At 36.9% G+C, this 25,131-nt stretch overlaps 5 protein-coding genes across 9 annotated transcripts; 4 read left to right on the top strand and 1 right to left on the bottom strand.

Annotated features, from left to right (window-relative positions):
* The first annotated feature begins 2,123 nt into the window (after positions 1 to 2,123).
* On the top strand, positions 2,124 to 7,166 carry LOC109181584. Of its 4 annotated transcripts, none has more exons than XM_019331420.1 (10): positions 2,124 to 2,329; positions 2,663 to 2,745; positions 3,065 to 3,224; positions 3,521 to 3,593; positions 3,839 to 4,221; positions 4,308 to 4,396; positions 5,445 to 6,023; positions 6,123 to 6,335; positions 6,423 to 6,569; positions 6,725 to 7,166. In XM_019331420.1, the coding sequence occupies exons 1-10, from the start codon at positions 2,302 to 2,304 to the stop codon at positions 6,929 to 6,931; spliced, it is 1,962 nt and encodes a 653-aa protein (XP_019186965.1). In that variant the 5' UTR covers positions 2,124 to 2,301; the 3' UTR covers positions 6,932 to 7,166. The 4 variants fall into 4 exon arrangements, with proteins under 4 accessions (XP_019186965.1, XP_019186966.1, XP_019186968.1 ...); XM_019331421.1 differs by having other exon boundaries at positions 2,125 to 2,329; positions 3,521 to 3,588; positions 3,849 to 4,221; XM_019331423.1 differs by lacking the exon at positions 2,124 to 2,329 and having other exon boundaries at positions 2,662 to 2,745; positions 3,072 to 3,224.
* An 882-nt stretch (positions 7,167 to 8,048) lies between these two features.
* On the top strand, positions 8,049 to 13,656 carry LOC109181586 (T-complex protein 1 subunit theta). The gene is made up of 13 exons (XM_019331426.1): positions 8,049 to 8,369; positions 8,841 to 9,103; positions 9,198 to 9,344; positions 9,459 to 9,620; positions 10,222 to 10,299; positions 10,795 to 10,928; positions 11,352 to 11,424; positions 11,524 to 11,601; positions 11,683 to 11,805; positions 11,923 to 12,017; positions 12,369 to 12,578; positions 12,861 to 12,918; positions 13,312 to 13,656. Exons 1-13 carry the CDS (start codon positions 8,219 to 8,221, stop codon positions 13,381 to 13,383), a joined length of 1,644 nt encoding a protein of 547 aa, XP_019186971.1. The 5' UTR covers positions 8,049 to 8,218; the 3' UTR covers positions 13,384 to 13,656.
* Positions 13,657 to 13,842: 186 nt separating this feature from the next.
* On the top strand, positions 13,843 to 15,394 carry LOC109181587 (photosynthetic NDH subunit of subcomplex B 2, chloroplastic). The gene is made up of 3 exons (XM_019331427.1): positions 13,843 to 14,375; positions 14,460 to 14,900; positions 15,052 to 15,394. Exons 1-3 carry the CDS (start codon positions 13,899 to 13,901, stop codon positions 15,244 to 15,246), a joined length of 1,113 nt encoding a protein of 370 aa, XP_019186972.1. The 5' UTR covers positions 13,843 to 13,898; the 3' UTR covers positions 15,247 to 15,394.
* A 1,625-nt stretch (positions 15,395 to 17,019) lies between these two features.
* On the top strand, positions 17,020 to 20,378 carry LOC109181588. Of its 2 annotated transcripts, none has more exons than XM_019331429.1 (6): positions 17,020 to 17,193; positions 17,812 to 18,092; positions 18,748 to 18,882; positions 19,204 to 19,241; positions 19,371 to 19,437; positions 19,803 to 20,378. In XM_019331429.1, the coding sequence occupies exons 2-6, from the start codon at positions 17,871 to 17,873 to the stop codon at positions 20,199 to 20,201; spliced, it is 861 nt and encodes a 286-aa protein (XP_019186974.1). In that variant the 5' UTR covers positions 17,020 to 17,193; positions 17,812 to 17,870; the 3' UTR covers positions 20,202 to 20,378. The 2 variants fall into 2 exon arrangements, with proteins under 2 accessions (XP_019186974.1, XP_019186973.1); XM_019331428.1 differs by having other exon boundaries at positions 17,021 to 17,193; positions 17,800 to 18,092.
* Positions 20,379 to 20,528: 150 nt separating this feature from the next.
* LOC109181585 lies at positions 20,529 to 23,819 on the bottom strand. The gene is made up of 3 exons (XM_019331425.1): positions 23,355 to 23,819; positions 21,376 to 22,687; positions 20,529 to 21,213 (listed from the first exon to the last, which is right to left on the bottom strand). Exons 2-3 carry the CDS (start codon positions 22,678 to 22,680, stop codon positions 20,734 to 20,736), a joined length of 1,785 nt encoding a protein of 594 aa, XP_019186970.1. The 5' UTR covers positions 22,681 to 22,687; positions 23,355 to 23,819; the 3' UTR covers positions 20,529 to 20,733.
* Between the last annotated feature and the right edge of the window lie 1,312 nt (positions 23,820 to 25,131).

Genomic DNA, 25,131 nt, shown 5'->3' with positions numbered 1-25,131 from the left:
CATGTAAAATGAGACGAAAAGATAATAAATAGAGGTTTGGAAAAAAGGGGGAAAAAATGATTGTTAGAAAAAAATTGTATTATTAACGCACCCATTGCGTGCGCGCTTGTCATGAAAAACATACTCACTGTAATTGTTTTTTCTCTTTCTTCTCTTCTCTCTCCTTCACGTCATTACCTCTCTCTTCCATGCATGTAAAAATTCATCAAAATCTTCAGTGTAGGATGCTCTAACTTTCTTGACAATTTAAAATGTTTGAAAGTTACTATATTTTTCATAGTTGGTGCAAACTTTTACTTGAGAAAGTTACTTAGAGGGTCGATCTTTTTTAATGGTACACAAGAATGTGAATTAAGAGTCAGATGTGCACTGAATATATATTACATGGACTCCTTGCTAAAGATCTTTATTATTTGCATGTGACAAGGATAAGGTAAGTTGGTAACACGATACATGTTGGCAAAAATATGACTATTTTGATTTGTTGGCGATTATTGACAACACTTGAAAGTATTTTGAAACGTATAATAAGTGTGTAACATCAAACATGTTAGTAAAAATGTGACTATTTTGATCCTAATGCCCTTCAACCCTACAAATCACACTAATGAGGTCCCATTTCTTATAGAATGTGACATTGATCAAAATTTGCAACCTACTGAAACACAAACACAAAGAACCAAAGAACCAATAATGCCTCTACTAAAACTTGAACTCACAATCTTCTAAATGGAAGTCTAACCTAGGGGTGTAAACAAGCCGAGCCGAGCCCGAGCATGGGTAGGCTCATGCTGGTGCTCGTTAATGATAACACTGCTCGAGCTCGAGCTCGTGAACTGATGCTCGAGCTCGAGCTCGGCAATTGTGGAGCTGCTCGAGCTCGAGCTCGAGCTCGAATTCGAGCCTGAACTTGAGCTTGAGTTTAGGCTCAATTTTGATCTCGAATTTGACCTGTTTGATTTAAAATTTAAACTACTTTGTTTTATGACTTTTATCCATACATAATTATTAAAGTATTTTAATTTCCATCCCCTAATTATTATTTTTATATACTAAATATAATATAATATAATATAATTATATATTATATATTATATAATATATTATAAGGCTCGCGAGCGGCTCGTCGAGTCGCGAGCCTACAATACCTAAGCTCGGCTCGTGCTCGTTTAATCCACGAGCTGGTCGAGCTCGAGCCGAGCTCGATTTTGACCGAATTCGAGCCGAGTGTTGACCGAACTGTTCACGAGCGGCTCGGCTCATTTACACCCCTAGTCTAACCCAGGTATTATTAGACCACATAGTCTTGGTTGATTATTTTTACTTATTTCTTTTTATATTCTCTTATAATTTTTAAATTCAATTTTTTAGTGGTTAATAGTACTTTGAATGTGAACTCTAAACAATGTTTATTATCCCTCCTAAATTTTACCTCTCATATTTTCTTACATGATGTGGTTCTCAATCATTGGGTAACAATGAATACGCTAATAAACAATTTAGATCTATTTAATTATTAATTAAAATCACAATACATGTTTCATTTACAATGCACATTAATTTTTTTGAATAGCTACAAGTTTGAGTAACTCATAAATAATTTCATTCATTTTCAATTATACTTATATAAATATTAGTCTTTTATATGCGTGATGTGCAAAAAATATGTCGCATATTTATATTTAAAAAATTAACTAACAAATCCTTACTAATTAAAATCTATATGAAATCATAATTATTTATTATATTAATACAATATGTAATGTCTACAGCTATTATTATCACTAAATGATATAAAAAATATATATAATAGATGCACGTGCATGGTAACAATAATGGAACAGATAACAAAAATTATAACACTATGGATATATTTATCAAAAAATTATATAGTGCAACTCTAAAAGTAAAATGTACAAAATCATTAGTACTAAAAATATGATCATAAATTTGGAATATAACTTTAATTAAGACTTATTATGTCTTTAGATTAGATTTTAGATAACATGAATTAGTAAAACTTGTTTGAATTTTTTTTTTTTTTTTTTTTGAAAACAAGTTGTTTGAAATTTATTTAGACTAAAAAAAAATACATACATAACTACGTAAGTACATAAAAACCTTCTCCAAGCTAGAAAGCTCAAACGCCCGCTCGCGCTTCCCCTGCAGCCTGCAACTATACCTTCCCAAGTCCTACGCTCCGTACCCTTCGTACCTTCATTTCTACTCTCATCTCTATACCCGCACGCGAATACCCGAGCTCCAACGGACGTAGCGCCTGATTCCACGCCGGCGATCGTCATGGCGGCCGTTGTCCCACCGTCGGATGGTATCCTCTCTTCTTCTCACTCTGAATTTCGTCTGCTTTTCTTCATTTTCTTCGTTCTGCGTCGTTCCGCGAATTCTGTGATTTAATTTTAATGTTATTGCTGTTGTTCTGTAACGATATGGGTTTTGCTAGGGTTTATGCGTGTGTGTGTTTATAAATATTGCATATGCACTGGTTTCGTGTGGGTGCATTTTGATGATAGAACTGTGAGGTTTATATTGTAATTGAATTGATGTGCTTGAATTTAAATGGTTAATATGTGTCCGAGAAGTGAGTTTGATTTTAGATTGTCATCTTTCTTCATGTTTCATTTAACCGGTGTAACTGTTTCAGAAGCTGCAGAGGAGTTGCTGCAGAATTTGACATTGGATTCTGATAATGAGAAGCCCCTCCAAGCTACGGAGACCACAATGAAGGTAACATTTCTTCCTTTGTTTGTCAATATACCTTTAGCTGCTCAGTTTGTAAATTCTGATGTGGAGTATTACACTCCATATATATGTGTATCTATATGTAAACTTATAGAGAACTGTCACCAGATACCTTCAAGGCCCCAATTATCCAATTATTGAATGCAAAGAAATCAAATGCATTATATTTTGCATTGGTCGCTAGATGATATGTTCATATTCCCAATTTCTTAATGCTAGACAAAAATTACTGTTATGATTTTCCCTTGTATTTAAAATTTTTGAATTTAGACTTATGTATTATGCTCCCCCTCATTAATAAAAGCCTTCAGCTGCCCGGTTTGCACCTGCTGAATCTGGTGCTTTAGCAAATGGTATTAACAAGCCCTTTGAGGGATCTACAACACATTCCCAACAGGATTTCATGGGTCCTAGCATGTTCTATAACCCTAATGGATATCCATCCTCAACATATTACTACAGAGGTAATTATAGTTTTTGTTCTTTAATGCCATATTAAATATTGTTAAATTAAATAGTAAAATTTTTAGTTTGATTATATTTCACTGAAAGAAGTTAAGATGTGAAGTATTACATTTCCTCCATTTCTGAACATCTTTTATAAAAAGGATAGGCCAGGGGCATTAAATCTACAAAGTGATTTGAGGCATGAAGGTTGAAAGTTTGGCCCTTCATCATTTGCAAGAAATTATGCAATATCTGATAAATAACTAGAGATTATCTTTAATTAGATTTTCTCTCTCCTTTGGTTTACTTGCAGGTTATGATGGTTCCTCAACCAATGAATGGGATAGATTTTTAAATCCTGACAGAGTTGAACTGCCTCCAGTAAGGTTTTTGTTACTGATTTCCTGTTATTATTTCCTTGCTCGCTATTAAAATTTGCTTTTTATGTTGTTTTCTGGATTTCTACTTCATGTTTGATTCAAGAAAACTGTGCAAAGCTGGATAGGGAGTATGATTAAATGAGATTAACTAAGAGGCTCCAATCTGCTTGAGGCTGCCTAATTTGTCTTTAACCTAAAAGACATGCTTGAAATTTGTTGTTTAATGAAGACTGCTTCTGATATGCTACTAGTTACTTGCAGAGCATGTATGGTGACTATCATCATGGGTATGGTTATGCTCCATATGGAACATATTCTCCATCAGGCTCACACGTTGAGCATGATAACCAGATGTATGGTGCTCAGCAATACCAATATCCAACTACTTATTTTCAATCGTCTACTACTAGTGGAACTTTCTCAACAAACAAGCCTTATGCTCCCCAGTCTGAAGTCCCAACTCCAATTGCACCTGACAAAGTGCAATTGATTGGGGACACCACCAAAGTAAATCAAAGTCATGTTGGTGCTGGGGCGCCTGATCGAACCACCATTTCGAAGCCTGTAAGACCAATTTATGAGGACTCCTCTCTGAAATCCCTTGACTCCTATGGATGGGGAAGCATCCCATCAGGTATCTCTTTGCTTTTGGTTGTAAGGACCAAGAGTTAGTTAGTGCTTATATTACTATGTTTGATTTCTGAATGAATGTTTTTGCAGCAAATCAATGGATCTCTTCACCAGTTTCACATAATAGCAACTTCCCTTCTGGAACAAACCAAAGTTTGCAGCCTCTTCCACATCTCATGGTATGCATCATCAAATTTGTGGATAGGCAGTTCACTTCATACCAACTAATTCTAGTTGATAGGATCAGGACAATGGGGTTTGGATGTTCTGAAACAGAAGAAAATATTCTTGTATCTTGCTATTTCCTCTGTTTAGTTATTCATCATGCAATTCCAATATTCTCTAATTGTTTCATCTGTGTTGTAATCCACGAGTAGCAATTATATATTTTCATTAACCGTTACATTATGATGTATAGCTGAATAATGCTAAGTCTGTCTCTTGCTATTTCTATTAACAGTTGTGCTAGGTGTTACAATAGTGTGGTTGGGCTTGGAATTGCTGCAATATTGTTCTTGCTGTGGGTTGTTATTTAGTAGGTATTGCATGGTTGAGTTAGAGAGGACTTGTAAAGCTGGAATTTCAAAAGAAATAAAATGTGATTGCAATTGGCATTTGATTCCATTATGTTAAATTTGCTGATCTGGAATGAAAGAAATTGTTAAAATTTTGTTAGGCTGTTGACAAGTTGATCAACATTAATTCATTAACGGTCTTTTTGTTTACACCCATTTGATTTGGGTTAGTGGAAATCCACCTTATAGTGATTTACTTTGGTTTGTTTCTTAGGTAGGTAGGTATGCTAAAGTCTAAAGCTTATATAGTTTGTTTTGCTTGGTGACTTGATAAATCTCTCTTTACTTGTGAGAAATAAAAATAAAAAAGTCAATTGCCAATTATAATCATTATTCTGGTCATTTTCACTTGATTGCATCTCATCTGTTTAACAGAAACTCTATATTCTCACGAAGTCCTCTCTGTATTTTCATTTTACTGTTCTTTTTAATATTCTTAGGCTGGATTATAGTTTATCATTTACTGTGCAACTAAAAGTTGCAAACAGCGTGCTCACATTTCATTTTTCTTTGTGTTCTTTTTAGGAGGTGGATAATTAATTTTAGTTTAATCTTTTAGAATCAGAGTTCATATCATCATATCACTCGTATGTTATTGTGGATCAATTACTTGGAAGCATTTTAAAAAGTGGTTTTGTTTGTCAATTTACAGGGCTTGCAACATCCGAGGGCATCATCTGGACTTGGTGGATATGTGAATCAGATGTATCCAAGTAACAGGATGTATGGCCATTATGGGAACACATTTAGAAGTGGGGTAGGTTTGGGACCAAATAGCTATTTGAGTGCAGGTTCACATGATTGGCCGTCTGCTGATAACAAGTCTAGATCCTGGGGTCGTGGGAATGGCTTATTTACCAATTACAACGAAAGTGTGTATGGCTTAAATGAATTAAACAGAGGACCGCGATTGAAAGGCTTTAAGGACCTGAAGGATTCTGAATCTATCACATTAGCAGTTAAGGGGCAGAGTCTTCCTCTGAGGGTTAATAGCAATGATGATAATTTACCACTTTTCCCGGATAGGGAACAGTACAACAAAGATGATTTTCCTGAGACTTACACAGATGCTAAATTCTTTGTCATTAAATCTTACAATGAGGATGATGTCCATAAAAGCATAAAATATGGTGTGTGGTCCAGCACCCCCAACGGTAACAAGAAACTAGATGAAGCATATAAAGAAGCCCAGGATAAGTCTGGGGGATGTCCTGTCTTTTTGCTTTTCTCTGTAAGCTAAGAACTTGTCATGTTATTCTAATATTGGAAATGGTTTTTGGTTCAGTGTGAATGTCTTAGTTGTAACGTGCTCTTTTTCCCTGGTTTCCAGGTTAATGCAAGTGGACAGTTTGTTGGCCTTGCCGAGATGGTTGGTCGTGTCGATTATGACAAAACTGTTGAATATTGGCAACAAGACAAGTGGAATGGGTGCTTCCCTACCAAGTGGCATATTATAAAAGATGTACCTAATAGCATGCTGAGGCACATCACTCTAGAGAATAATGAGAATAAGCCCGTAACCAACAGCAGAGATACTCAGGAGGTTTGTCACGTACGCGGCACTTAATTTAAATATTTTTTAGCTATGAATTTATGGCTAAACGGTAGTGTTGGTATTCTGGTATTGCAGGTCAGCTTTGAGCATGGTATTGACGTATTGAAAATACTGAAAGGACATTCCAGTAAGACGAGCATTTTAGATGATTTCGAGTTTTATGAAGGACGCCAGAAGATAATGCAAGAGAGAAAGGCTAAGCAGCGCCTATTGGAAAAACAGGTGAGAGTTTTTACTCCGTTATTATCATTTCAGATGTATATGCAGTAATTAGAATGGCATAGTGTGGTTTCCACATCTCTCTTTTTATGTGATGTAATGTGCTGGAAATGGTTCTGTTGTAGCTGATGCTTATCACAATCCTCTAATTCCTGCAGGCCGGAAATGCAAAACCATTTATCGTTTTATCTTCACAGGAAACAGACAAAACTGAGACGACAGATAAAAACATCTCCGCTAAACCAGCAGATTCTGATGGTTCAGCCGCACCTGAGACCGCCAAGGCTGATGTAGGAGTGATTCCTCATGGCGAAAAAGTGACATTTGCAGCGGTGCTCTCCGGTGGGGTTGGAAATGCTTGTTAAGTTCTTTTGCAACAAGTGGGGCAATTTATGGGAGTTGCAGAGTTGGTCTAGTGTGTTCAAAATACACAATAAAGTTTGATTTGTTAGATGACATGGTTGATGTGGCTTTCTTTTTTCTCTTTTTCTCCCCAAGAACAATAATATAAATAGAATAGAATGCACTGTTCTCAAAATAGGCAGCATGATGTTGACTTGGACTGCTAAGAATTTTGAAGTTTTAGCTTCTTGTTTTGCATTTTTTAATTTTATTTTTATCACTTTTGATCAATCCAACTAATAATTCATTCAACCCATATAGAAATATTAGCATATGATAATAATTGAGAGATACTCCGTATTTATCTATTCAAATTCTAAACAAAATTTTTGATTAAAAAAGTGTATTAAGTATTTGTGTTTTCACATATGCTTTTCCCTTTTTTCCTTATAGGGTTGATGTTTTTGGATAATGTGGAGAGGAAATAGAGGGATTGAGGAAAAAAGTGATGTTTTTGCGTTGTATTAAGTGAGAATGTGTGTACATATTTAAATGGACATTTATATATCCTTAAATGTTACGGAGTAATATTTTAATGAGTTTTAATTCTTTAGATTACGAGAAAGGTTATAATTGGATGAGTTTATCTTACGAACCAAATGAGGTACATTAACTAATTAGTTCAAATTGAGAAATTTAATATCTAATTAATTATAAGAGCCTGAGTAAAAAAGTTAAAAAATAGGAAATATCGGCGTAAATTATTTTGTAGACCCGAATCCACCTTGTAATGTTGAATGACGTCTAAATGTTTCACAATTTGTATATTACGAAAACACAATGTTAACATATATGCAATTGATTACTTTGTTTTACATTCTTCCTTTCAAATATTGTAATCACACTGTATTGTATTAAAAAAATTCTATTCTACAACTGTTATGTGTTTTGACTTAAAAAACAATTAACATTTTAGAAATTCACAATTACAATACTAAAAATATACAATTTATACGTCGTTTAGGATCATGGTCCACCTTGCAAGGTGGACCTGGTCTATGGTATAGCAATGTGAATACGGGAACCGGGCCAAAATCTCAAGCCCGGGCGCTGGGCGGGTACAGTTTAAAAGATCCGCGGGGCACGAACGTAGAAATGTGGAAGATACTAGAGACGCTCTAGGGCATATTTTCTTCCACTTTACTGTGTCCTTCACTCTCTCGCTTCTTCAAACAAGATCGCACAACATCCACAGCCACTAGAGATCGGAGTGCAAATCTGAGCACACAACTAAGCTTCCGAGCACGAAAATGGTGGGATTCCAAATGCAGCCGTACGGGATGCAGTCGATGCTGAAAGAAGGGCACAAGCATCTGTCGGGACTGGACGAGGCGGTGCTTAAGAACATTGACGCCTGCAAACAGCTCTCTGCTATCACTCGAACTTCTCTCGGCCCCAACGGTACCTTCTTTCTCCCCAACTTCGTTTACTTCTCGTTTTCCAACCTAGTTTCTCTTCGGAAACTGCTTGCTTTTTAATAGTGTTTCGTTTCAAAGTGATATGGAGTTGTTTAGTGTTTCCAAGCTGCAACAGACGGCCTATTTTCATAAATGTGCATGTTAGGGTGACACAAATAGAGAAATGAGTACAGGAAGTACAGTGTCGCACTTTCAAACACATGGTGTGCAGAAACTTAGAGCTTGAGAGAGAGAGAGAGCTGCGGCCGGGAGGGGGGAGGAGCTCGGTGTTAGATCTCATACTTCTTCCTGTCTAATCTATTTTATACGCGTAGTTGAGCAACTACGCAAGTGTCCTCGAAAGAAATTATTATTTTCTCCTTTCAAATAGGGGTTTAATTTGCTATTGAACAATCATGCGTGTAGGAATAACAGACTATATGTTCTTTACCCAGTTGGTTTTACTTTTGTTCAGGTATGAATAAGATGGTTATCAATCATCTTGACAAGCTTTTTGTCACCAATGATGCTGCCACAATTGTGAATGAACTTGAGATCCAGCATCCTGCTGCCAAACTTTTGGTATTGGCAGGAAAGGCGCAACAAGAAGAGATTGGCGACGGGGCCAATCTGACTGTTTCTTTTGCTGGAGAGCTGCTTCAGAATGCCGAGGAACTCATTAGGATGGGTTTACACCCTAGTGAGATCATTATTGGATACAATAAGGCAATTAATGAGGTCTGTGTAGTCTACAATATAAGGCTAATAATAAGTTTTTTATGTACTAATCGTTCTATTTGAATTAATATTTTTACTAAACTTATCTTTACAGACAGTTAGAATATTAGATGAATTAGTTGAAGGAGGTTCAGAAAATATGGATGTGAGAAACAAGGAAGAAGTTGTTTCCCGAATGAAAGCTGCAGTTGCTAGCAAACAATTTGGTCAAGAGGATATCTTGTGTCCTCTTATTGCTGAGGTAAATATCATGAGTGCTTGTTTTCTCTAGTTCAACATGTTGTCCTAATTTCCGTTGTATCAGCTGTTTTGTTGTTTTTTTTTTTAAATTCTGTTTTGATGAATTTTTCTGTAGGCATGTATACAAGTATGCCCTAAGAACCCAGCTAATTTCAATGTGGATAATGTTCGAGTTGCCAAGCTCTTGGGTGGAGGTCTACACAATTCAACCATAGTTAGAGGCATGGTATTGAAAAATGATGCTATTGGCAGCATAAAGAGGATGGAAAAGGCAAAGGTGAGTAGTTTTATTTCTTTCTTTTAATTTGTTCATATGATATCATGATTTCTCAAGGAAAATTATTATTCCATATTAGTATTAGTATTACCACTACTCATAATATTGCTATTTATGCTTAAAAAGGGTTTTCCTAAGTTCCTACTTTTTATAACTTTTCGTTATTCTTTTGTTTCATTTGGTAGATAGAGGTATTTTCGGTTGCAAACTCTGTCCAGTACAAGGAATAATACTTTTTAGTAAACTGGAAAGATTTGATATTACCTTAGTGTTAGTCCTCTCTCTGTGCATATAAGTTGCCATTGCTGATGCTTTCTAGGGCTTCAAGTCTTCAACCATAAGTTATATTTTGGATATTTCTCTAGTTTGGTTAATATTATACATTATGTAAAGTAATGCATCTTACAAGCTCACATTTTACTTTATGCCCTTTTGGTTATAATCAGTGGAAAAGGAGTTTTTTTTTTTTTTCCTCTTGTGTTTTGCTTTGTACTTGGTAAAAAATTGTCATGATGAAACTATTAAAAAACTCTGCATGTTCTTTTAAGTGTTGTGGTTTGATTTTGATCCATGTTCGAGAGTTGATTATATACTGTTGTAGGTTGCCGTATTTGCCGGGGGAGTTGATACAACTGCAACTGATACAAAAGGCACAGTTCTTATTCATAGTGCTGACCAGGTATTTCATTGAGCCATGTTACTTTGATTTATTTTTTTTTTAGTTTTTGTTTTTGTAGAACTTCATTTTTAAAAATTTATTTTTTACTTTTTTTCTTTTCTTAGTTTTCTAATAAGAGTAGTAGGTATGCTATACATCACTTCCTTGCATCACACTAACTTTTTGCTTGTGTCTGGCCATTGAATTTGTTGAGAGGCTTTTGTATGTTATGGAACAAGATACAATACTTCTATTTAATTTCCCTTAATCTTTTTGAGTTTATGATCATATCAGAATGTTTTATATATACGTACTGGTAGAACTTATATGCAGACAAAGCCATTCAATGTTAAGTGATGCATCTTGAAGTGGTACAAACTTAGAAGTAGGGTTTCTTAGAATATTAAGGGTGAGGTACAAGGGTTGGATGGATGATCTCCAGAGTCTATAGATTCACATTTCATTATCTGGAATAATCTATTGTGCACTAGGTTCTCTAATATTCTGCATCTGCAGCTTGAAAATTATGCAAAAACTGAGGAAGCTAAGGTTGAGGAACTCATTAAAGCAGTGGCAGATTCAGGTGCTAAGGTCATTGTTAGTGGAGGTGCAGTTGGAGAGATGGCGCTGCATTTCTGTGAACGTTACAAGTACAATCTCCACCGTTTATGTTTAATATTTATGTGTTGATTTTGTGTGTGTGTCTGTAAATCTGGTGGATTGGGATTGAACTTGAGACCCCTTATAGCCTATGCCATTGGACTCTTTGGCATATTTATGTGGTGATGTTTTCTTTATTTTTACTGTGCATTCAAAAGCTGGATGCTATTGTATTGTCTTATTGTTCCAATTCTGTATGCATTTTCCCTGGGCTTCAAATATTCTCCTTGAGAGGGCTTGAGTATTTGTATGAGGTGTAGGTCCTTTGGGGTTTTGATGAAGGAGCAACCAGAGATTCAAAGTCAATCCCACAGTAAATGTTTATGAGAATGCTACCGCCTACCTGTCCCCTTTATAAGTCTTGTTAGTGGTCCTTGGCCTTCTAATTTATAATGTTATTAATTCTGTTGCAGGCTCATGGTATTAAAAATAAGCTCCAAATTTGAACTGCGACGTTTTTGCAGAACCACTGGTGCTGTTGCTATGGTAAGCATGTCATTACAGCTTGATTTAATTGTCTCACACACACTTACAAGTTACATAATTTGCATTGCTTCTAATTGTCTTCTTTAATTGTGAGACCAGTTGAAGCTCAGCCAACCAAATCCAGATGACCTTGGATATGTTGATTCCGTCTCAGTTGAAGAAATTGGTGGCATTAGGGTACATGCTTGAATTTATTCTTTACATTTTGTTCCATGTAAGTAGTTTAAGCTATTAAATAAATTATGTTTTACCTTCTAGGTTACAATTGTAAGAAATGAGGAAGGTGGAAATTCTGTGTCCACTGTCGTTCTACGAGGCAGCACTGATAGTATATTGGATGACCTTGAAAGAGCAGTTGACGATGGTGTAAATACCTATAAGGTATATGTTGCATGCATATAGATTAGTGTTCTTGAATCCTCTGTTTATAAGATCTTTCAACTGATTATGCTTAGCTTCATGTTAGAATCTAACTTTAGTGGGTCTTCATTCTACCAGGCAATGTGTAGGGACAGCAGGAGAGTACCTGGAGCTGCAGCTACTGAAATTGAGTTGGCCAGGAGACTGAAGGACTTTTCTCTCAAAGAGACTGGGTAATAATTTCTGTTGCATTGATGTATATATGAATACTCCTTTAATTGATTTAGTGTGATTCATGCTAATGCCATCGGTGACAGATACGAGTATTTAACAATTGTTTGCTTTTGTGAACCTTTCAAATACTAAACCTTGGGGTTCTGGTCAATTATGATTGTGCAAAGTATGATGTCAGTTGTCATTTCTTCTAGACTTTCAATGGTTTTCTACTCTGTTCTACATGTGTTGATGCCTTGTGTATTTCTTAGCTGTTCATGTTCAACCTCTCCATTATGATCTGAGTATGGTAGAAGTTGATTGAGGCACTGAGGGAAAGTCCTATAATAAGTTTATTTGTTTCTATGTAGTCTGGACCAGTATGCAATTGCTAAGTTTGCCGAAAGTTTTGAAATGGTTCCTAAAATTCTAGCTGATAATGCTGGCCTTAATGCTATGGAAATAATATCTTCTTTATATGCCGAGCATGCATCTGGAAACACCAAAGTAGGCATCAACTTGGAGGAAGGAGCATGCAAGGATGCTTCTACCATGGATATATGGGACCTCTACATCACCAAGTAAGCTTCTTCTCAAAGAATTAGGTGCAACAGGAAGAAACAATTTAACGTTCCATAAAAACACTGATGGTTAAACATATTCTGTGCGATTGTCAATTGTAGTGTGGTTGTAATACTATATATAAACCTGTTAGTAACTTAGTGGTGGTTAAGGTGGTAATACTATATTTAAGCTAGTTATTAGTTATTGGTAGTTAAGTACGACTTTTCCTGTCATGTTTGTATCGTCAATTAGTTGGGCTGACTGCTTACTTGTGCTTGCCTTTTGCTTTACTTTAATAGGCTCTTTGCTCTCAAATATGCTGCCGATGCTGCCTGCACCGTGCTACGAGTGGACCAGGTAACCAGCCTGCTTATTAATCTCATTTCTCTTCAATACAAGTAGCTCTACTCAGAAAGTGTGGACAACATTATTGGATTTCATCGAGAAAAGCATAACTCTTTTCAATATACATCTATTGCTAATCTGCTGCTTTGCCGTTCTCCTTTCTAAACTTCCCCAAACAATAAAGTAGAATAATATACTTCCAAAATTGAAGAACATTATTCTAGGGAAACAATGCTGCCTTATGGTACAGTGTGTATAACTGTATACTTCTCAAGGCATGAGACCTTTAACTATCTCAGGGCTCTAACCATCTGACCAAAAAAGCCTGTGTGCCGTTTAGCTTTACCAAGTAGTAGTAGTTTGTGTAATCATCTTAGCGAGTTTGTGAATTTGATTGCGGTGCAGATTATAATGGCAAAACCAGCTGGTGGTCCAAGGAGAGATCCAGGTGCAGCAGGAGCAATGGACGAGGATTGAGTTTTGGGAGTTGATTTACTATTTTGTATCTTGGTTGTGCCTCCGCCGCTCTGCCATCTAGGGTTTTTTTTTTTTTTTTTTTTTTTTTTGGGTTTTAACCTACTTTAGCCTGTCTTTTCTTCGTACATTCACACCAAGTATTGGCTTTAGAAAATTTTGAACATCAATTATTGGGTTGCTGTTGATGATCTAAGTTTTGTCACCTTGCTTTGTGATGTTGAATTGTGAACTTATTGAATGCAACCTTAAATGGATTTTTATTCTCTTAAAAAATTATATTCGACAGTTAAAAAAGAGATTTTTACCTCCAAGCTATAGAGATATAGCTTATTTCCCCTCAATTGTAGGTGCATATGTTTTCTACTTTTCTTCCCCCAATATTTTTGTCCGAATTTATTAGAGAATTAGTTATAGTGGAAGTGGTCACGTGGATCTGCACGTGAGGCTAAGGCTAACTGGCTAAGGTGTTATAGTAAGTAAGCCAAGAGCTGGTTTGAGAGATCTCTTGGTTGAAGATGGCTTCTATTCTATCCTTCTCTGTTCTCAAACCAACCATTACTAAGGCCTCTGCTTCTGTTTCTTCTTCTTCTCCGACCTCAACCATAACAACGCCGTCAGTTCCTGAAACTCTCCAAGAAAAATTCGGCCGGAAAGGCATCAAATTTTCCGACGCCGGCGACGTTGAGCTGACAGTCAGAAATGGAAGCTCACTCAAGCTGCAGATTCCGACTGCACACGTCACCTCTTACCGGCCAAAAGTCTACTGGAAAGACGACGGCTTCGAGGAAATTGTATACACGCTGCCTCCCGCCGGACCGTCGTCTTCCTCCAAAGGCGGCATTGGTTTGATCGTGGAGGAGGTTCCGGAACCCAGTCCCGCCTCCAAGGTAAGGTCTCTATCAATGGCGGCATCATCCCTGGCCCCACCTGCGCCCAAGAGTACTCCGTGGACTGTCACTGATGCCGATTCAGACTCCATTGATGCCGTTCAGGTACTGCATAACTTTGTTGAAGAATGATAGGTGTTATGAATAATTGTTATTAATTTATGTTCTGTTAATCTCAACTATTTGCAGGTTGAACTGAGCTGCACTAGGGGGGCTCTTGACCTAACCTATGTAGTCTCCCTGTATCCGGTCACCATGGCCACCGCCGTGATAGTGAAGAACACCGGCCAAAAACCGGTTACCTTAAAGACGGCAATACTCAGCCATTTCAGGTTCAAGAGCAGAGGCGGAACAGGAATCCAAGGGTTAATAGGCGCCTCTTACTGCTCACACCCTCCTCTCTCTTCCCCCTTCGAAATCCTTTCCCCTTCGGAAGCCATGAAAGCTGAGGATCCTGGTTTCTTCTCCTTTGGATGGGAGCCGGAAAAGAAATCCGGCGTCTGGGCGGTTCAGGATGTTCCCATCACCGTGCTCCGCCACAAGATGAGCAGAATCTACGCCGTCCCTCCCGCTGAAAGATCAAAGGGATTCTACAACACCCTTCCTTCCAAATACGAAACCCTAGATCAGGTACCACATTCACATTCATCCTCCCATCCACTTTCAATCTCATTATCAATTATATAAAATTTACTGAATTCTGTATTGAATTGTTTACAGACAAGTATGTTGGGGAAAGTGGATTTATGATGATTAAATCTGATGTGGTATTGATTTACAGGGTCGTGAGCTGTTCTTCAGGGTGATAAGGATGGGGTTTGATGATGTATATGTATCAAGTCCAGGATCGATTTCCCAGAAGCATGGGAGTGATTACTTCATTTGCACAGGCCCTGCTTCAGTGCTGCTTCCCGTGGTTTTGAAGCCTGGTGAAGAGTGGAGAGGAGCACAGATTATTGAGCATGATAATCTATGATCATATACTCTTCAATTCTCTCATCTCTTTGGTTTTATACAAGAAAAAATTTCAACCATTTATATGAGAAGTCTCTAACGATATCCATGTAACAAATCGTGCCTATTGATTGCTCCATACCACCTTATGCGAATCAGGCGCTCCCCAACGACTCTATTACATTATCATCTATAGTTTTTCAATCTGTTGAAGTACAAGGAGCCTCCACAGAGCCTCATGACCTCTTATATAGGAGAGTCACTGCATGTCATCTGAGCACAATGTGTTTGGCATCAACATAACTTTTTCAATACACTCTGGGACTCCATTCTAAAAGTTTAAGACATAAACTTAAGTTATTTTAAATAATATAAATAGTTTTTATAATATATATCTTATTGGACCACAAGCTAAAGACATAGAGTGATAGAGCACTAATATTTTGCCTAAAGTCCAAAAGAGGAGAGAAAGAAGTCCAAAAGAGGAGAGAAAGAAGTGGCATTGCATAATCCAAATACACTCCACAGTTACAACTTACACTTTTTCAATCTGTTGAAGTACAAGGAGCCTCCACAGAGCCTCATGACCTCTTATATAGGAGAGTCACTGCATGTCATCTGAGCGTGTTTGGCATCAACATAACTTTTTCAATACACTCTGGGACTCCATTCTAAAAGTTTAAGACATAAACTTAAGTTATTTTAAATAATATAAATAGTTTTTATAATATATATCTTATTGGACCACAAGCTAAAGACATAGAGTGATAGAGCACTAATATTTTGCCTAAAGTCCAAAAGAGGAGAGAAAGAAGTGGCATTGCATAATCCAAATACACTCCACAGTTACAACTTACAAGCACAGCCAACCAAAACTTACTATTTTCTTATCCAAATATCTATATTATACCGACATGGGAGGGTGTAAATCATGGTGACTCAACTGAACATTAATCACAGAGACTAGATCGGTGCTCACTGCGCACAAGGAACCCCCTCACTTTGAGAGGTTGCTCCCACACTGCCGCTGGTGAGACTCGATCCCTGGTCATTCTTCCAAAGTTTCACCTCTATGACCAGTTATATTATACGCTAATATTGAGTGTAGTATTGTGTGTTGTTATCTTATTAAAAGATGAATTCAAGGTTGATAAAATTTTTACTTTCCTTATGTTTTAATAAGATTAGTACTATATTAGACAGTGTATCAAGTTTTGCATACAAATTTATTTTGGATATACCAAAAGTTTTAATGAAATAAAAATAAAAAGAAGAAAGAAAACAAACTACTTTAATCTAGGTTGAAAAAAAATTAACAAAATCAGCAAAAGGAGTGATTTTCTCTTTCAAAAAGTGGACTCAAGATAATACTCAAAATGTCACCGTATATAATGGCTTTTTTCAATTTCATCCTGAACGATTTTGGTGGTCTAATGTAATATTAAATTTGTGTGTTTTTTGCTCAATTTAGTCCTTCATTTGTTATTCCATCCATGTTAAATAAAGAAATAATTCAATAATTTCAATATTAACGTCTCTTGAATTGCTCCCAAACTAGCGAATATAAAATTTTATTCTAGTAATTCCTAAAAGAAATAGAAATTTTGCACTTCACAAGACTAAGAGTAAAGAATAATCAATATTGAGATGACTGAATTGTCCCTTTATTTAACATCAATTTGATAGAATAATAAACGGAAAATTAAATTGAACAAAAACACAAAAGTCTAGGATTAAGTCACCAAAATCGTTTATGGCGAAATTGAGAAAAACCACTCAAAACCATTTTGGGTATTAACTCGAATCCAAAGTTGAACTCAAGTATGTTCATGAACATTTGTCATCCAATTCTGTGTATAGGTATATCTAATCGTATATCGTCAACTTTCCCTACCCTCTACTCAAGTACTTAATCCTGCCGGCCGTGGCTTGAACGGCGGAGTCGCAACCGCAGGCCATCAGTATACCGGTGAGCGCAACTCTTCTTTGCTCTTGTTCTTCATAGTCGCTACTGAATTATCCAGGCTTGTTAGCTTTTATGAGGGAATTCAATTACTTGACTTTCTAGCTCTCTGCTTCTAACTTGTGATGCTGAAAATAATTGAAGATGAGGAACTTCTCTGTCTGGTTCAAATTGGATTGCATTGCGCTCAATTACTATTTTTAAGTGTTCGTTTTTGAAATAGGAATCCTTTTAATCTGATTTCGATCTTGAATGTTTACGCGGGAACAAAAATTTATTGCAATACGCTAATTTGGAGTCACTGACTGTGAAAAGTGTTTGTTGTAAATCAATCGAGGAATGAACTAATGGCTGGTACACTGGATGGGTAAGGAAATGGGGATTGAACTCCATTCCCGCCCTACTATAGAGTATAGGATGGGGACGAGTAGGAAATCCAGGTCCCAGGGACCGGTATAGGGTTGGTAGGCTGGGGAATAGTCCCCATCCCTTGCCTTGCCTCGCCTTATTGCGGGTATTTTCAAAGTGCTAGTTATATTTGTTGGATAGACCAAAATTCTACTTAAATGTATATAACTCATTCTGAGATCTCATGAGTTGAGGGTTCATCAGATAATTTTGTAGATCCTCTAAAGAGTTTTGATGTGTGTATGCGGAGGAGAGGCAGATAGGTGAAGCCAGCTATGGCCTTGTTGAGTCGGAGTTTGGGCTTTCTGGGTGCTTTACCATCCCGTAATCATACGAGTTCATTTCACACAGAATCAAGGGGCCCTAACAATATTGCCTTTAAGGTAGCATATCCTTTTACTAGACAAGGAACTGGAGGCTGTTCCACTTTGCATTCCTTCAAATTGGCATCCCTTGGCAATGGAGTTGATGGAATCACAGATATTATCCACAACAAGGTAAGTTGTTATTGTTATTGGTTTTATTTTTATTTAAAAAAAAAAAAAAAAAATCTCCAGTCAATAATTTGCTTTTCCATCATCTTGTGCTTCATTAGCTTTTTTCGTTTCAAAATTCATTCTTGAAAGATTTGGGATAGAGTAATCAAGGTGGACTTTTGTCCTTTGGTATCTAAACTCTCTTCTGAATTAACATATGTGGTTAATATTCTCAGTGTTTTACCACCATTTGATAAGTAGAGACTATTTTCCCTAGTATTCTTGCCTGTTTATTTATGTAGTAAATTAGCAATTCAAATTGCTTTGAACATGCTGGGAAAAAAGGGTAATTTTCCTAATTTCTATGGTTTGGTAGTTGATGAATTCGTAATCAACACAAACTAGCATACGCTAATATTCAAGTGAAACACCTAAAAATTTCCATCAAACATGAATGCAGTTGTCCATGGATCAAATAAATAAGAGAGACATCGAAAAGGAAGCATGTAAATGGAACTGTAATTGAAAAGAAAGAAAAAAAAAAAAAAAAAAATCTTTTGGGGTTGACTGGACATTATACCTGCCAATCTCCAAAGGCTATCTGTACAGATTTTTTAATGTTATTTCTCTTGTTTTCTGTACATATTTCATTTAACTTGTTATGAGCACTATTCAGGTTTTGATAGCTGCTGCTCTTTCTGCGGCAATTGGACAACTTTCCAAACCTTTTACATCAGCTGTATTTTATGGCAATGATTTTGATATTAGGACAGCCTTTCAGGCTGGAGGATTCCCTTCCACACACTCTTCTGTAAGATATCTTTGCTTTTCTTCCCTTCCTCACCCTTCGGGTGACCTAGCTCCTCTTCCCTACTTCCCAAAGTATGCTGAAACATTCTTTAGGGGGGAATAACACTATTGGATTTAGTATACTATCAGCAGTGGTGTTTTTCTTTTTATTTAGATTCATTTCCCTACTTCCCAAAGTATGCTGAAACATTCTTTAGGGGGGAATAACACTATTGGATTTAGTATACTATCAGCAGTGGTGTTTTTCTTTTTATTTAGATTCATTATTTTTTTTTAATTTATAGTTTTACCTTACTAAGTTTGAGCTATTTGCAAATGATAGACCGTTGTTGCCACAGCCACCTCCATTGGCCTTGAAAGGTACATTGTTAATGAACATTTCTTTGGAAGAGGGATATGATTAGTAAGACATTTTCGCATTGCTTTTGGTCATTCTTCTTGCCTAACTGCGTACATCTATTTTGTGATTGGAGCATGATGTGAATGCAGGGGTTTCTCTGACGCAGTATTCGGGTTAGCAGTCATTTATGCTGGCCTTGTCATGTATGATGCACAGGTTTGTAATGACAAGTTTTCTCTTTCTTTCTTTTTTTTTTTTTGGATGCTACTAGCCCTATTACATTGTAGTATCTGTTCATATACTTTCTCAACCTACTGAAACACAAAGAGCTAATAACGCCTCCACTGAGGCTTGAACTCACAACCTTCCTAATGGAAGTCCAACCCGGGTACCATTGGACCACATAGTCCTGGTTCTCTCTCTTTCTTTAGTCTTTTATGTTCAAGTTAAAGATAGTCAGAATCATTACTGCACGTTATTTTAAAATTAATATTAGTCTTTTAAAAACTACTCCGTAATTTTTAGATTCTGTTAATCCAAATGATCCATTCTGTCTGACATTGAACATTTCGCTTTTGTAGGGTGTTCGGAGGGAAGTTGGCATCCATGCAAAAGTGTTGAATCAGCTTTTATCTGAGACATGTTTAAATACAAGCTCCTCAAACAATGGTGCTGCTGTTTCGACTGACAATTCACAAGAAAAATCACTGTCAAATGTACAGATTCTTGAACCCTCCATGTCCGAAGAAGAATTGAATTCTTTCGAACCAGAATTGAAGAAGAATGCAGCTCTGTTTCTTAAACCCAATAACCAGAAAACCCCGATGTCAATCTCGCAGAACATGACCTCTGATGCAGAAGACAGATCAAAACAGTTAAGGTATACTCAGCTGAAAGAATCTATAGGCCACACAGAGATCCAAGTCGTCGCTGGTGCTTTGCTGGGATTCTTAGTTAGTTTAGCTGTTTGTATGGTATGACCAATACTTCCCCTTCAGTTCTTAGTGTCAATGTACTTCAAATTCAATACTAATGTACAACCAACAATGGATCCCAACATTTTACCAAATTGATGTAGAACAAGACTGGAAAGAAGGCTAAAGATGGAGAATAGCAATTGAGACAAGCAAATATTTGGTCTTGTGTTGTTATTTGCAGATTAATACTATAGGGAATGGTTTGGCTAAAATTCATATAATTTCACTTTATTCCTTTTCATTCTTTCATGGAAGTTGGTACCTAATTGAAGAGCATACCAGCAATTTGGCATTTTAAACCTTCCAGATCTGACCGAAAAGATAGAAATATGAAGAAACAACAGATCATGATAATCATACATTTCTCAATGAACATAACAATTGCCAGGTTCTAACCAAGTATACATCAGATTCTACCTCTAATTATGTAGAAATCTTGAAACAGAAAGAAAGATACACACTTCATTTAACTACTACTACAGTACTACTACCTATTAGTAGTTAAATTCTAAGCCTTGCAGATACCACATCATACTTAGGTAGGAACAAGGTTGTATCCTTGGCCTTGACTGTCATTCCACAAGAACATGAAAACCGCCAGCACAACAATTAAGAGACAGCAAATCGTTCTGCACATAAATTTCTGGGGGTGTTTAAGACAGAAACCTCTAGACTTTACTGTCTCCCGGGTGTTGTTTCTGATGCCTTCAAGTTCAGTATCAGCAGACACGCCTTCTGCAGAAGATACCGACTCTGAGGTTTGATGATTAAGTTGCTCGCTTTCATCAGAAAACTTCTCGTCCCCGTTGTTCATGGTCTTGCCATTGAGTAGGCTGCTTTCTCTGTACCTCGCTGGACTCCAATCGAATTCACATGCAGAAAGGCTCCTGTATCTTCGGGTTTTCTTTTCAGAGAAATCTGGGCTGTTGTTGTGTACATCCTGGAGTGAATGGATGAGTTTTCTTGGAGTTGAGAAGATGGCTACATTGTCAGGGGTAACATGAGAGCGAGACCTCTGAAACATTAAAAAAGAGAAGCAGATAGTGAATGTCACTACCAAAAACATCAAAATAGAAATCATGTTCATATAAAGACTGTACTTTGCCTGTCTGCTTGTGAAAAAGAAACTTCCAAAAGATATAAGTTTTGTCAAAAACTTAGAATGTTAGAATGGTACCTGAGGACTTGGAGTTGCACTCCTTACAAACCCATTTCGCCCGCTTCCTGGGAAAAACCCTGCAAATCTGTCTCTATAATCTTCACCGTTATTAGTAAACTCATCATGCACAGAGTTCTGGATGCCACTTCTACTTGTAACTTCAGAAAAGATGCCGTCTTTAAGAGACACATCTAAACCATTTTCATGCCTTTTCCAAAGTTTCCTGTTCACACTCCTTCGACCATCACTCAGATACCGAGAGGTTTGATTGGTTGAAAGTGGTGAGTCAAGGAAGGAATTAAACCCTTGAAATGAATCAACGGTTTGAGATTCGGGTGATGCAGTTAAAGGTGAATCAAACATATTTCTCCTGGTATACCCTCTACTGTCGAAATTGGAGCCAGTGACTGAATCCACATCATTCTCGAGTTTTATGCCTTTCTCAGAGCAAATTCTTTTAGCCATTTGCAGTGCCTCAAATGCAGCCCCTCTAACATAAGGCATCTTGTCAGACTGGCATATTTCCATCTCCTCGATCACTATTTTCATCTCAGACAATATGCTTCTGGGATCCAGATACCTCATCAGGGAATTAACCATATGAACAGCAGACAAACGTTTCTGAGAATTTCCTTCTCCGTTTACACATCCCAAAATGCTCAATCCAGATTGTATCAACAATCTTGCATAAGCTTCAACAATCAAGCTATTGTGTTTAGCCAAGGAAGTGACCAAGGCCATGTGGTTATTGGTCTGTGAATGCTTCTCCAAGGCCCCAGTAACACACTGACAGACCTCATTCACCATCTCATTTGAAGCAACCCGCCAATTATCAGAGTCTACAAGAGCCTTCAGGCATAGGGCAGCCCCAGAAGATAGGCTCTCCTGACTACCCAAAAGGCAATCTGAAAGTGGCTTAGCAAGGGAGTGAATGATGAACCTCTTCTTCTCCTCTGGCGTTGTAGGATCCATCCCGTACCTTGCAATAGCTGGAACAACTTTTGAGCAAGCTTGGTGAAGAGGAAAGGAGCCTGCACTAGATGTCAAGGTCTTGATGATGGTGGACATTATGTTATCTATCTGAGGTACAATTTTCGGTCCATGGACCCGAGCAAGAACCTCATAGAGTGATATAGTATATTCACCAGATGATGCACCAGCCTCCTTGGTCTCAGAAACCTGAGCAAGAAAAAGAGGAATTGCCTTGGAATCCAACTCTTTCACATATGATTTCAATGCTTTCATTGCTGATTTCCTACTATCAGCATCCTTGTCCAGATTCTCCAGCTCCCTCCTAAGTATTGGACTAAGACTCCTTCCCATTGCTCACCTGAAGAAAAAAAAAAAAAAAAAGGTTAAAGCTATTGTATATCACATAATCCAAACATCCCTTAACTCACACCACCCCACATTTTTCATTGTCATTCATGTTAATCCCATTAACTTGGTAACCATAAGATACAAGTTTAATCAATGCAAGACTAGTCTATTGGCCTTTTTTGTTTAAGTCAAACATGAGCAACCTAGGTTAATTTAACTTGTAGTACTTTGAAAGCTATGGTTAACAAGATAGGATTTACAAAATGCATACACCCAGGTAGTGGATGCAATTTCCATTGTCAGTCAAGAATAATGTTTTTCAATGACAACATTCTTTCAAACCCTACATGTCATATGATTTTCACAACAAATACATACAGATTCAAATGTCAATATTTGATAACTAAGTTTTTCAATTTTATCTAGGCAATCAAACTCACTTTAATTCACAGAGACTTGAGGATAAAATCAAGATTAGCACACAGAGTTCACAAGAAAATGCAAGCCCCACCTTAAAACCAGAGACAAGACATCCAGAAACGTTAGATTCATCTCTTGGTTATGCATTCAAGAGAAAAAAAAAAAACTTAAATCTGCAATCTAGAACTAGGGATACGCAACGGGCATTCACGATTTGGCCAAAAAAACACACAGAGACCCACAAAAAAAGCTAATACCTTTTGCAGACAAAATGAACCTCTGGCCTTCCCTGTGCTCTGTTCTTTGAACCCGCCCTCCACTCCTGCTACACCGACCGTTGAAATCCTTGACGAATAACAGAGAAAAAAACTCAAGAATTGCCCCAAACCCAAAAGAAGAAAAACTTATTTCTTCTTTTGGACCCGGATTCTTGAATCTGGGGAAGATGAACGATTTGGGTATATGAGTGTAATGGTATACGTATAGGGAAAAAATTTGTAGGTTTATGAGGTAGAGGTAGCAGTAGGTAGAGAGTGAGGTGAGGTCACTCAGTATGGAAAGAGGGTTTCCGCGATTTGTGTGTGGTGTGTCTGATTGGATTGGGTTACCGTTTTGAAAAAATAAAGAATGAGGGAGGGGAGGGGGGCGACGTTCAAACTTCAAATTCAAATCTTTATCTGAAAACTCCGCCGCTGTCTCTTCCCGCCTGCTTGGTTTTGAGATTTCAACTATAGTCTTCCCACCATTATATACGGAGTATGAAACTACAAAATTACATGAATATTGTAACCCTAAGTTAGGTACGAAATGCTAATTTTAGTCGATCAGAAACTATTTTTACCACCAATTTGTCACTTAATAAAGCGGTTAATTTAATCTTTTAAAAATTAAAATTGTTACTTCATAAATAACTTATGAATTGGATATGGTAAAATTTGAGTATGTATTACGACTTCACGGGTATAATTGGATAACTAAAAAATGCAATTTTCCCTTTTCTATTTGAAATTCAGTATTCATCAAATAAAAAATAAAATTCTTTGAAAAGATAATGGGAACCATTTCATACTTTTTTTTTGAATGCTACTAGCTCTATTACATTGTAGTATCTGTTCATATACTTTCTCAACCTACTGAAACACAAAGAGCCAATAACGCCTCCATTGAGGCTCGAAATCACAACCTTCCACCTAGAAGTCCACCCCGGATACCATTAGACCACATAGTCCTGGTGGAACCATTTCATACAATTATACAAAGAAACATTTTCCATATTTATAAGGTGATATGAACCTAGTTATAGGTTAAAATAAAATAGAGTACTATTTTAAGATAACTCTCATGCAGTGATAGAGATAAATCTAGATACATTAGACCTCGCGTGAAATCTTTAATTCTGAAACCTCAAAGACTTATAAAAAAAATCATGATGTAACTTTAAGTATCTTAATGATGCAATCTTCAATTATGTATAGTGGAATATAGTTTCCTTTAATTCAATAAACATAACTAATGAAGAGTTGTTTTAATTGTTTGAACTTAGACTTTGTGAGTGGGTCACTATAATGATTTTACCTATCAAATGAACTCCTTATTGGACATTATTGTTCATTTCACCAATGATGCTTTAAAGAATGCAGTGATAAACATTGTAAAAAAACTTATACTTTATTTGTGTATTGAATATATATTATTTGATTATATACAAAAAATATATTTTCAGTACTCAAATAATATATTTCATATACACAAATAATGTACTTATTTATGATCAACGCAATAATGATCTTTGATGGTCGAATCTCATCAAATACTTTTTCCAAGAAAAATATCGAAAATTTTTGGACAAAGAAATAATGCAGCCCAAAAGTTTCCAGCAACCAGTCGGGTCAGCCCATGTTCGAAGGAACACGGCAGCCCAGTCCACGTTGAAACTGCCAATAGCCGGTAAGAAGGCGCGTCTGACCGGCTACGGCATACCCTAACCGGTTATCGACTATAAATTGCAAGCTTGGGGTAGAAAAGCTCCAGCCA

This window comes from Ipomoea nil, unplaced genomic scaffold, assembly GCF_001879475.1.
Source record: "Ipomoea nil cultivar Tokyo-kokei standard unplaced genomic scaffold, Asagao_1.1 scaffold1043, whole genome shotgun sequence".
In the NCBI taxonomy this organism is placed as follows: domain Eukaryota; kingdom Viridiplantae; phylum Streptophyta; class Magnoliopsida; order Solanales; family Convolvulaceae; genus Ipomoea; species Ipomoea nil.
This window is presented reverse-complemented; position numbering and strand designations above follow the sequence as displayed.

What these genes read in the sequence shown, in the direction of transcription:
- LOC109181587 (XM_019331427.1), top strand. Translation starts at nt 13,899, where the DNA reads ATGGCTTCTATTCTATCCTTCTCTGTTCTCAAACCAACCATTACTAAG. An exon ending in ACTCCATTGATGCCGTTCAG is followed by an intron (nt 14,376 to 14,459) that starts GTACTGCATAAC and finishes AACTATTTGCAG; the next exon opens with GTTGAACTGAGCTGCACTAG. An exon ending in AATACGAAACCCTAGATCAG is followed by an intron (nt 14,901 to 15,051) that starts GTACCACATTCA and finishes ATTGATTTACAG; the next exon opens with GGTCGTGAGCTGTTCTTCAG.
- LOC109181588 (XM_019331429.1), top strand. Translation starts at nt 17,871, where the DNA reads ATGGCCTTGTTGAGTCGGAGTTTGGGCTTTCTGGGTGCTTTACCATCC. An exon ending in CAGATATTATCCACAACAAG is followed by an intron (nt 18,093 to 18,747) that starts GTAAGTTGTTAT and finishes AGCACTATTCAG; the next exon opens with GTTTTGATAGCTGCTGCTCT. An exon ending in TCCCTTCCACACACTCTTCT is followed by an intron (nt 18,883 to 19,203) that starts GTAAGATATCTT and finishes TGCAAATGATAG; the next exon opens with ACCGTTGTTGCCACAGCCAC.
- LOC109181584 (XM_019331420.1), top strand. Translation starts at nt 2,302, where the DNA reads ATGGCGGCCGTTGTCCCACCGTCGGATG. An exon ending in ATGGGGAAGCATCCCATCAG is followed by an intron (nt 4,222 to 4,307) that starts GTATCTCTTTGC and finishes ATGTTTTTGCAG; the next exon opens with CAAATCAATGGATCTCTTCA. An exon ending in AGCGCCTATTGGAAAAACAG is followed by an intron (nt 6,570 to 6,724) that starts GTGAGAGTTTTT and finishes TAATTCCTGCAG; the next exon opens with GCCGGAAATGCAAAACCATT.
- LOC109181585 (XM_019331425.1), bottom strand. Translation starts at nt 22,680, where the DNA reads ATGGGAAGGAGTCTTAGTCCAATACTTAGGAGGGAGCTGGAGAATCTG. An exon ending in GTGCAACTCCAAGTCCTCAG is followed by an intron (nt 21,214 to 21,375) that starts GTACCATTCTAA and finishes TTAATGTTTCAG; the next exon opens with AGGTCTCGCTCTCATGTTAC.
- LOC109181586 (XM_019331426.1), top strand. Translation starts at nt 8,219, where the DNA reads ATGGTGGGATTCCAAATGCAGCCGTACGGGATGCAGTCGATGCTGAAA. An exon ending in AACTTCTCTCGGCCCCAACG is followed by an intron (nt 8,370 to 8,840) that starts GTACCTTCTTTC and finishes ACTTTTGTTCAG; the next exon opens with GTATGAATAAGATGGTTATC. An exon ending in ACAATAAGGCAATTAATGAG is followed by an intron (nt 9,104 to 9,197) that starts GTCTGTGTAGTC and finishes TTATCTTTACAG; the next exon opens with ACAGTTAGAATATTAGATGA.